This window comes from Saprolegnia parasitica, assembly GCF_000151545.1.
Source record: "Saprolegnia parasitica CBS 223.65 unplaced genomic scaffold supercont2.92, whole genome shotgun sequence".
NCBI classification, from domain to species: Eukaryota; Oomycota; class Saprolegniomycetes; order Saprolegniales; family Saprolegniaceae; genus Saprolegnia; species Saprolegnia parasitica.
In genome coordinates, this window is record NW_012156486.1 from 105,503 (window position 1) to 116,207 (window position 10,705).

Consider the following 10,705-nt stretch of genomic DNA (forward strand, 5'->3'; position numbering starts at 1 on the left):
CCTCGGCGACCTCCGTAGCTACCTCGTCAACCAGTCGCCGGCGCAGTTTACCTGGGACCAAAAGTACCAGTGCATTCTCAGCATCATCCGGGGTCTCGTCTACCTCCACACGTACAAGCCGCCGATCATCCATCGCGACCTCAAGTCCCGCAACGTCCTCCTCGACTCGGTCAAGGGTACCAAGCTCACGGATTTCGGTGCCTCCCGGGTCGCGGAAGAAGACGATCTCATGACCAACGGCATTGGCACGTACCAGTGGATGGCGCCGGAAGTGATTTCGGGCACCAACTACGGCGCGCCGGCCGACGTGTACTCGTTTGGGATCATCTTGTCCGAGTTTGCGACGCACCAAGTGCCGTACGCGGACCTGCGCCACCCGGACTCGGGCAAGGCGCTGCCGCAGCACTACGTTCTGAATCACGTCCGCGAAGGCAAATTGCACCCGACGTTTGACGGCCACGGCGTGCCGGCGTGGGTCAAGGAGATTGGTCTGCAGTGCGTTTCGCTCTACGAAGAGGACCGTCCGACGGCGTTGCAGTTGTCGGCGATGCTGAGCCGCTGCAAGCCGTGAGTGAATATAAGGCGGGTGGAGCTCTATTGCTCGTAGCTTTGTTTCATAACATTGTAGTACTCAACGCAACATTGATATCAAGATCGAGCAAATGTGTGGCTCATTTTGTCACTTTCGTAACCCAATAATGCCAGTACTGTCTGTATAAGATGCTACTTCGAATTCTGTACTAATAGTGGTCGGTTCGAGCCATGGCTAGTCGCTGGTTCAAGCAACAGGCGGGTAATACTGGAAAGGCGTTGTGTCAAGTAGGTAGGAAGATGCTTGGGGCATTCTCAACCCTGGTCATGGTACCTTGTAAACATACCAAGCAAGTAAATGTATGTAGCAGGATGTTGTGTCCAACGGGACTATGTATTGGGATCGCGGCATCCAGGTAGTTTCGGTTCGAAACCCGGAGAGAGCTCCGCTTTCTGTGTACAGTGACGCTCATGGTTGTTTGTTTATATTTTGGCGACGCAACATGCCTTTCATTTGTGTTTGGGCTCGGATGTGTCGATCAGAGTGAGCGTGGGAACCACGGCAGTGCAGAGTATTGGATCGAATGGCATCGTACCGTAGGAGCTACCGTAGGCGTCGTGGCCTCAGAAGAAGCATCTGATTTCAAGGTGTCGGACTCACTGGACGAGGAGGTACGCCTCAAGCAAGTACTGACGGCAACGATTGCATGCAGCAGAACGAATCGCCTTCCATTTGCCACTCCCAATGCTCGGAGAAGAGTCTTTGTGAGCTGTCCCTGTGCTATTAGTGGCAGTAGCATGAAACCAAAGAGATGTACTGTCTACTCTTACGAACCTCGTGGTCGCATCCACAACCCACAATCCTGCAATGTGCAAGGTCCAAGGTCCTTGAACCCGTCGTCGTGTCGCGCCTTCACATGCTGCCACGTATTCGACCTCCCATTGGTCCGTGAGAAATGTGTGTGTTTTCCATACAAAACAAAAGCTCCAACGGAAATCACACATGTGCATTTTGATTTCCACCAAGTGACACCCGCCGACGTCATTGTGCGAGGTTGTGACGTGCATCTTGGAGGCATGTCTCTCTCACTCGCCAAGAAGCATGCTCGCAGCCAAGCTCGTACTTGTGGCGGCAATCGCCGGCGCCCAGGCAGCGGTCTGCCCGTACAAGGACTACCCATCGGGCTGGTTGCTCGTCGCCGACGGCAACTGCTCGGCCTCCATCACGCTCTGTGCGACCAACAACAAGTGCGACCGCAAGGTGACCACCGACTACGGGACCAACAGGACGTTTGCGGGCTGGACTGGTGTCGGCAACCTAGGCGACTACACGGCCGACGAGCTGTACGATGAGCAAGCGAACACGGCACGCCTTCTCACGACGCTTCGTAGGACCATGAAGAACTCGGCGTCACTCACGATTGCGCGCATGAGCTTGCCCAACACGGTGACCTCCTTGTACGCTCGCCTTCGCCTCTGTGTGGGTGCTGAAAATACGTTGGTGCTAGGACCTTTGACAATGTGACCAAGATCGACCTCGACGACACGGCGCAGACGCAGTGGAGCTCGGTCAAGACCTTGTACGAGACAGTTGATCGTGGAGAATGGTGTACTTACGGACGAACGCGATGCTAGGGAAATTCTCAACAGCCCCGTCAACTTTCCCAATGTCGGCGTCAAATGGCCGACCAACCTCGACCTCATGTACGCTACTGATGCAACGATGAGGGCAAGTTGCTCATTTAGATGAAATCTCTAGTGTGCTCATGAACAACAAGATGAACAACATTCCGCAGTTCCTTCCGACGACGCTTACGCAACTGTACTGTACTCTCTTCTCACGCCAGAGTACCTTATTATATCGTGTAGGGCGATTCAGAGCAACTACCTCACAGACCTCGTCTATTTGCCCAAAAATCTTGCGTTTTTGTACGATTCCATTCGCCACTTTTCAAGTGTTTACCATTTCTACCGATAGGAACATTGCCGCCAACAATTTCAAGACCCTTAGCAACGTCGACTTGCGCTCGCTCGAATACCTGTAGCTCTCCCCTAATCCCGCTTTTACGATTCTCACCACAGCGGCTGCTTGTAGGTACATTCCCAACAATGATTATCTGACGACATTTGCCAGCGTGCAGCTGTCTTCCAAGCTTGCCTTCGTGTACAGAACTATCGCATGAGGTTCCTTCTTGCTGACTATCTTCGTAGCAACATGATCAACTGCTCGAGCCTCACCAACATTACGCTGGATGCGTCATCGTTCACCGCCCTCAACAAGCTGCAGCCGTGGAATGGAGACGAAGAGACCGACACGCCGACGGGGTACACCATCAACCACGCGGTGGCGACCGACGCCGCTGCGTGTACGGCCGCTGGTTGGTCTATCAAGAAGCTCTGGGAAAGCACGTCCAAGGTCTCTGTCACGGCGTGCGTCATGGCGGGGTCGGGTATGATGCGAAGCTCCATGGTAGCGTTTCTCATTTTTGACGCCTAGGCAATGCGACGACGACCGAGCCCCCGACGCCCGGCGGCAGCAGTACGTCTGCGTCTGCGACGGCAACCAACAGCTGCTAACGATACGACGTAGACACGGGCCTCATCGTCGGTGTTGCTGTCGGCGTCATCGTCGTCGTCGGTCTGATCGCCTTTTTCATCATCCGCCGCAAGCGTCAGCACCAGCCAGCGCCGCCCACCGATGACTTTCCGTACCGAGCGCCTAACGACGGCAAGGAGACGAACGGCACGGGCGGCTACACCAACGGAACCGGCTACACCAACGGTACCGGCTACACCAACGGCACCGGTGGCCTCACGATGGGTACTGGCGGCCTCACGATCGGTACCAACGGCACCGGCGGTCCTTCCAACGGCACGAGTGGCACGCGCGGGTCCCTTGCTTACCCCGACGCCGACATCATCCTCGACGTCAAGCCACTACTGCACCACCGTCTCGAGCTCTCGGATCTCTACGTCACCTCCAACAAACCCTTGGCGTCCGGTGCGTTTGGCGAAGTCTGGCTCGGCTCGTACGGCGGCAAGCAGGTCGCCATCAAGCGCATGAAAAACCAGGAGGCGCGCAGTGTTCAAAAGTTCATTGACGAGATCGTCCTCATGTCGCAGTACGTTCAACTCTATCACGATGTGGCAACGAACTCTGACAACTTGTACATTTTAGGATGAGCAGCGACTACATTGTCAAGTTTGTCGGCGCCAGCTGGACCCGTCCGATCGAGATCGAGTGCGTCGTCGAGTTTATGGACCTCGGCGACCTCCGTAGCTACCTCGTCAACCAGTCGCCGGCGCAGTTTACCTGGGACCAAAAGTACCAGTGCATCCTCAGCATCATCCGGGGCCTCGTCTACCTCCACACGTACAAGCCACCGATAATCCACCGCGACCTCAAGTCCCGCAACGTCCTCCTCGACTCGGTCAAGGGTACCAAGCTCACGGATTTCGGTGCCTCCCGGGTCGCGGAAGAAGACGATCTCATGACCAACGGCATTGGCACGTACCAGTGGATGGCGCCGGAAGTGATTTCGGGCACCAGCTACGGCGCGCCGGCCGACGTGTACTCGTTTGGGATCATCTTGTCCGAGTTTGCGACGCACCAAGTGCCGTACGCGGACCTGCGCCACCCGGACTCGGGCAAGGCGCTGCCGCAGCACTACGTTCTGAATCACGTCCGCGAAGGCAAATTGCACCCGACGTTTGACGGCCACGGCGTGCCGGCGTGGGTCAAGGAGATCGGTCTGCAGTGCCTCTCGCTCTACGAAGAGGACCGTCCGACGGCGCTGCAGTTGTCGGCGATGCTGAGCCGCTGCAAGCCGTGAGAGAAGATACGGCGGGTGGAGCTCTAGTATTTGTAGCTTTGTTACATAACAAATACCCGCGTTTAGCCATAATAATGCGTAACATTCCCGTGCTTCTCAAGCCATCAAAACGCATTGAAATTGAGAATGGATTCCGCCATACGCGTATTCAATCCAAGACCTTTCTGCATATAAAAAAATCAGCTCAATCGGCCATTTTTGAGCGAGCAAAAGTTGTTTTTGCTCAAACGTACAGTTGGTTGGAGCTACTGTAGCGAGTGGCTACGGTAGCGTGCAGACCGATCGATTGATATTGTACCGTAGGCGTCATGCCCTCAGAAGAAGCACCTGATTTCAAAGCACGAGCGACAGACTCACTGGACGAGGAGGCCTCCCGTAGTACGCCTTGAGCAAGTACTGACGGCAAAGTATGCATGCCGCAGAACGAATCGCCTTCCAGTTGCCACTCCCAATGCTCCGAGACCCGGTGAGCTGTCCCTATCCGCTTTTAGGAACCTCGTGGTCGCATCCACAATCCTGCGATGCAATGTCCAAGGTCCTTGAACCCGTCGTCGTGTCGTGCCTTCACATGCTGCCACGTATTCGACCACCCATTGGTCCGTGAGAAATGTGTGTTTTCTGCATACAAAACAAGCGCTCCAACGGAAATCGCACATGTGCATTTTGATTTCTCACCAGCGACATCCACCGACGGTAGAGCTCTTTCGAAAACCAAGTTGATGTTGAATCTGAGTCTCAGATTGTGTCGCACGAGTCGAAACTCAACAGTAAAATATCTGGGCATTTCGGTGGCCCCATAGTAGGAAGCGAGTGCATCCGACCATAGCTGGATTTGGTTGGGGCATAGGCCAGGTGCAAGCGCAGCGAGTGCTTTTGGGATCAACCACGAGCATAGCCTGTGCACCTGCAATAAGTGCAGGATACGCTCGGTCACGATACGGTGGCGCGGTGCGGAGAGGGGTCGATGACGGTGGTTATGGCGATGAGGCGCGGTTGGGGCCTAGGCCACGTGCGAACGTAGCGAGTGTTTTGGCATCGATGCGCCGACCACGAGTGTAGCGTGTGCACCCGCGATAGTGCACGGTAGGATACTGAGCGCGATAATGCAATGGATGAGCGTAGCGTTTGCAGTTAGTATTGTGAATTGAAATTTGCGCGCGAAGCTCATAGTAGTAGAAGCTCCGGTCATGTTGGGACGCCAGTGTCGGGCGGCGTGCGGGAGCAAGGGCATAAATAAGTTATTCCCTTGGAAGAAGCCAAGGAGCTGCGATGATATTTGGCTGGCGACACCTGGGAAGCGACGTCTAGGTGCTGCACTTTCTGGGAAATCGCGCGTGTACAACGGCATGCAACTGAGCGACGAAGTTATGGCACTGCGTCACGACACGGGTAGAATAGCTGGACCGGGTAATAACATGAGTACATAGCGAATAGACGCCATTGGCCCTGCAAGGTTGATGATCGCTGCAACAAACTGTTGTGGCCCCTAAGCAAGACGCGTCCGGCATGCGATATTGGACCCGAGTGCTGAAAAGGTATGAAGGTTCTTTAGCAGACAACAACTTGGCGGGATCGGGACGATGCACCAGCCTCACCGCCATGCAAGAAAAGAAAATTTGACGTCGACGCCGCTGCAGCACCCACACAATCTGTTGGACGAACCCACACCGTACGCGTTCGGCGCACGCGCCCAGCACACATTTGCCATGTGAATGCGTGTCTGCATTGGGCAGGGTGTGCTGAATGTGTACATTGTACATGAAACCGAACACCGACGATTGATGGCATCCAATCAGTCCACGCTACGACACCGACGCACCGTTAGATAGCACGCTGCCCCGATACCACACTTTAATCAAAAGGCTCCACGGCACCATGCACAAACCTTTTACACAAGCGAAACTACTGCGCATGGTACCCCCAATGAAATACGAGGTGTGGGGCAGGCTACGTAGCATGTCAAGCTTGATCATGTCGAGGAAGTAGTCCGTGTCGCCGCCGCACGCAGAGTACACGCGCACAATATATGACGAGGATGTCGTTGGCGCTGAGCGTGGGCAGGCGCCATCTCCACTCTAAAGCGCCACCGAAAGTCGACCGAAAGTCACCGTTGCTGCGTTCAGAACGAGATCCGTTTAAGTCGAACGTCGAGCACCACCGACGGTACTCTATATCCGTACCGAGAGACCCGACGATTCAGAGACTCTCGCAACTCGCTTGACGTCGACACTTGTCACAACCTCCGAGATTTTATGGGCCCACCACCATGTGGTTTGAATTCCACAAAGGCGTAAAGTCTGGCCCTGGGGTCTGCCCCGGGGTCCCGTCCCCGCCAATACGCGACACGACTTCAATCCAGCCAATCCGATTGACGTATTGCTCGACAGCCTCGCATTTGATTGGGTCCCACATCCCGTCCCGATCCGAGCCGACCCCCAGGGTCAGGGTGGTCGATTCAACTTGACTGGGCTTCGAAAGAGCTCTGTTGCACCAGCTGTTGCACGAGGTTGTGACGTGCAACTCTCACTCGCCAAGAAGCATGCTCGCGGCCAAGCTCGTACTTGTGGCGGCAATCGCCGGCGCCCAGGCAGCGGTCTGCCCGTACAAGGAGTACCCGTCGGGCTGGGTGCTCGTCGCCGACGGCAACTGCTCGGCCTCCATCACGCTCTGTGCGACCAACAACAGGTGCGACCGCAAGGTGACCACCGACTACGGGACCATCCAGACGTTTGCGGGCTGGACTGGCGTCGGCAACTTGGCCGACTACACAGCCAACAAACTGTGCGATAAGCAAGCCAACACGACAAGCACGCCTTCTCACGACGCTTTGTAGGACCATGAAGAACTCGGCATCGCTCACGATTGCGCGCATGACCGTGCCCGGCACCGTCACCACCTTGTCCGCTCGCCTTCGCCTCCGTGTGGGTGCTGAAAAGACGTCGGTGCTAGGACCTTTGACAATGTGACCAAGATCGACCTTGACAACACGGCGCTGACGCAGTGGAGCTCGGTCAAGACCTTGTACGTGCCACTGGGTCTTCAGTGATGTTGTCTTGACGAACGCGGCGCTAGGGAAATTCTCAACAGCCCCGTCAACCTTCCCAACGGCATCAAATGGCCGACCAATCTCGACCTCATGTACGCTACTGATGCAACGATGAGGGCAAGTTGCTCACATGGATGAAATCTGTAGTGTGCTCATGAACAATATGATGAACAGCATTCCGCAGTTCCTTCCGACGACGCTTACGAAACTGTACGCTCTCTTCTCATTCCGTCGCACCTTATCGTATCTTGTAGGGCGATTCAGAGCAACTACCTCACGGACCTGGTGTATTTGCCAAATAATCTTGTGTTTTTGTACGATTCAATGCGCCACTTTTCGAGTGTTTACCATTTATACCGATAGGAACATCGCAGCCAACACTTTCAAGACGCTAAGCAACGCCGACATGCGCAGCGTCAAATATTTGTAAGAATGTTTCTTGCCATCTCGGCTTGCTCAAGAAGGTTTGTAGGAACATGTCCAACAACGAAGACTTGACCAAGATCATGAACATTCAATTCTCCGATATTGCTTTTGTGTACACAAAGCAGAGCGCTACGATCTAGACGTACTCACCACCCGTCGGCTGAATAGGAGCATGGTCAACTGCTCCAAGCTCAGTGACATTCACCTCGACGCACCCTCGTACAAGGCGCTGAATGCACTGCAGCCATGGAACGGAGAAAAGCTCACCGACACGCCGGCGGGGTACACCATCAACTACGCCGTGGCAACCAACGCCGCTGCGTGCACAACATCCGGCGGCTCGATCAAGAAGCTCTGGGAAAGCACGTCCAAGGTCTCTGTCACCGCATGCGTCATGGCTGCGTCACGTACGATGCCAAGCTCCGTGGTAGCATTTCTCATTTTGACGAGCAGGCAACGCGACGACGACCGAGCCGACGACGACCGAGCCGTCGACGTCGGGTGGCAGCAGTACGTCTGCATCGGCAACGGCAACCAACAGTTGCTAACGATACGACGTAGACACGGGCCTGATCGTCGGTGTTGCCGTCGGCGGCGTCGTCGTCGTCGCCGTGATTGCCTTTTTCATCATTCGCCGCAAGCGCCAGCATCAGCCAGGGCAGCCCACCGATGACTTTCCGTACCGAGCGCCCAACGACGGCAAGGAGACGAATGGCACGGGCGGCTATACCAACGGAACCGGCGCTACCAACGGCACCAACCGGTCGCGCGGCACTCTCGGCTACCCCGACGCCGACATCATCCTTGACGTCAAGCCTCTACTGCACCACCGTCTCGAGCTCTCGAATCTCTTCGTCACCTCCAACAAGCCGCTCGCCTCTGGAGCGTTTGGCGAAGTCTGGCTCGGCTCGTACGGCGGCAAGCAGGTCGCGATCAAGCGCATGAAGAACCAAGAGGCGCGCAGTGTTCAAAAGTTCATTGACGAGATCGTCCTCATGTCGCAGTACGTTCAACTCGATCACGATGTGGCAACGAACTCTGACAACTTGTACATTTCAGGATGAGCAGCGACTACATTGTCAAGTTTGTCGGCGCCAGCTGGACCCGTCCGATCGAGATCGAGTGCGTCGTCGAGTTTATGGACCTCGGCGACCTCCGTAGCTACCTCATCAACCAGTCGCCGGCGCAGTTTAGCTGGGACCAAAAGTACCAGTGCATTCTCAGCATCATCCGGGGTCTCGTCTACCTCCACACGTACAAGCCGCCGATCATCCATCGCGACCTCAAGTCCCGCAACGTCCTCCTCGACTCGGTCAAGGGCACCAAGCTCACAGACTTTGGTGCCTCCCGGGTCGCGGAAGAAGACGATCTCATGACCAACGGCATTGGCACGTACCAGTGGATGGCGCCGGAAGTGATTTCGGGCACCAACTACGGCGCGCCGGCCGACGTGTACTCGTTTGGGATCATCTTGTCCGAGTTTGCGACGCACCAAGTGCCGTACGCGGACCTGCGCCACCCGGACTCGGGCAAGGCGCTGCCGCAGCACTACGTTCTGAATCACGTCCGCGAAGGCAAGTTGCACCCGACGTTTGACGGCCACGGCGTGCCGGCGTGGGTGAAAGAGATTGGTCTGCAGTGCCTCTCGCTCTACGAAGAGGACCGTCCGACGGCGCTGCAGTTGTCGGCGATGCTGAGCCGCTGCAAGCCGGAAGTGCGTATCTAGCGAGTGCTAGAATCGCTCGATGGTGACCAGAATCTTCCCACGCCTATGTAATCAAGTAAGAAATGGGTCTGTGTGAAAAAGAGCTATAGTTGAATGCTATGAAACTGCGTAATGCAGTGTCGATGTCCTCGCAGTCGGACAAGAGAAGGATGGCGCGCATCACCAGCTCGGGGCCAACTAGTGTGCCGTTGATGGAAGACCGCTGCGTTCACGGCAGTCGGTCGCGTGGGCATGGTCGAGGCTTTGAACAGGTAGTATATATCTTGCTAGTCTACCAGCAATTATAGAGCTAGAACTGGATCTGTTTGATGCGCATCACCGAACCGCGTGGAACGAATCGCGTATCCGGTATTATCCGGATGCCGCAAGATACGCTCGCTGTGATTGGCCATTTTCGAGTTTGCCGTTTTGCGCAATTGGAGCAGGATGGCCCCGAAGCCACCCAAACCCGTCGGCGATGTCGTTCGCAAGACGCTCAACCTGCCCAAGACCGAGTTCCCGATGCGGGCGAACGCGACCGTGCGCGAGCCGCAGCTGCACGCGCGCTGCGTGACGCAGCTCTATGCAGCCCAGGCGGCCGAGCGCTCGGACGCGCCGACGTTCCTCCTGCACGACGGGCCACCGTTCGCGAACGGGTCGCTGCACACGGGCCACTTTCTCAACCGCGTGCTCAAGGACATGCTCAACCGGTACAAGCTCCAGCGCGGGTACAAGATCGACTACATTCCTGGCTGGGACTGCCACGGCCTCCCGATTGAGATCAAGGCGCTCGAGCGGCTCAAGGACACCAACCGTGACCAGGTGCGCAACCGAATGCTTAGAAGGACCATGGCTTATGCAGTGGAGGTAGATGGACCCGGCCGAGATCCGCCGCCACTCGCGCGAGCTCGCGCTCGAGGCCATTGCCGCGCAGAAGAAGGATCTCCAGCGCTGGGGCGTCTTGGCCGACTGGAGCGGCGCGCCTGGCACGGCGTACCACACGATGGACCCGTCGTACGAAGTCAAGCAGTACGATGTCTTCAAGAAGATGGTATCCTTTACGACTTCCTATAAGTGATCGATGCAACGTACATGCAGGTGCAAGACGGCTTGATCTCGCAGGGCTACAAACCCGTGTACTGGTCGCCGTCGTCGGGCACGGCG

At 56.2% G+C, this 10,705-nt stretch overlaps 4 protein-coding genes across 4 annotated transcripts in view; all 4 read left to right on the plus strand.

Annotated features, from left to right (window-relative positions):
* The window catches only part of SPRG_12643 (TKL protein kinase), a gene marked incomplete at both ends in the record, with an annotated part of 2,797 nt that extends 2,226 nt beyond the window's left edge, over nucleotides 1-571 (plus strand). The window contains one exon of the mRNA XM_012352113.1: nucleotides 19-571. Coding sequence (XP_012207503.1) covers nucleotides 19-571 — 553 coding nt within the window. The remainder of the gene's footprint in view (nucleotides 1-18) is intronic.
* Nucleotides 572-1,633: 1,062 nt separating this feature from the next.
* On the plus strand, nucleotides 1,634-4,364 carry SPRG_22306 (TKL protein kinase; the record flags this gene model as incomplete). The annotated part of the gene is made up of 12 exons (XM_012352124.1): nucleotides 1,634-1,875; nucleotides 1,924-1,989; nucleotides 2,040-2,111; nucleotides 2,167-2,235; nucleotides 2,291-2,353; nucleotides 2,401-2,460; nucleotides 2,510-2,572; nucleotides 2,627-2,695; nucleotides 2,743-2,981; nucleotides 3,029-3,070; nucleotides 3,122-3,653; nucleotides 3,710-4,364. 12 exons carry the CDS (start codon nucleotides 1,634-1,636, stop codon nucleotides 4,362-4,364), a joined length of 2,172 nt encoding a protein of 723 aa, XP_012207514.1.
* Nucleotides 4,365-6,903: 2,539 nt separating this feature from the next.
* On the plus strand, nucleotides 6,904-9,562 carry SPRG_21172 (TKL protein kinase; the record flags this gene model as incomplete). Its single annotated transcript, XM_012352121.1, has 12 exons — nucleotides 6,904-7,145; nucleotides 7,198-7,263; nucleotides 7,314-7,385; nucleotides 7,437-7,502; nucleotides 7,558-7,620; nucleotides 7,665-7,724; nucleotides 7,774-7,836; nucleotides 7,883-7,948; nucleotides 8,005-8,243; nucleotides 8,290-8,346; nucleotides 8,398-8,833; nucleotides 8,896-9,562. 12 exons carry the CDS (start codon nucleotides 6,904-6,906, stop codon nucleotides 9,560-9,562), a joined length of 2,097 nt encoding a protein of 698 aa, XP_012207511.1.
* A 426-nt stretch (nucleotides 9,563-9,988) lies between these two features.
* The window catches only part of SPRG_21173 (isoleucyl-tRNA synthetase), a gene marked incomplete at both ends in the record, with an annotated part of 3,484 nt that continues 2,767 nt past the window's right edge, over nucleotides 9,989-10,705 (plus strand). The window contains 2 exons of the mRNA XM_012352122.1: nucleotides 9,989-10,363; nucleotides 10,413-10,592. Of these exons, the coding sequence (XP_012207512.1) occupies nucleotides 9,989-10,363; nucleotides 10,413-10,592 (555 nt within the window). The remainder of the gene's footprint in view (nucleotides 10,364-10,412; nucleotides 10,593-10,705) is intronic.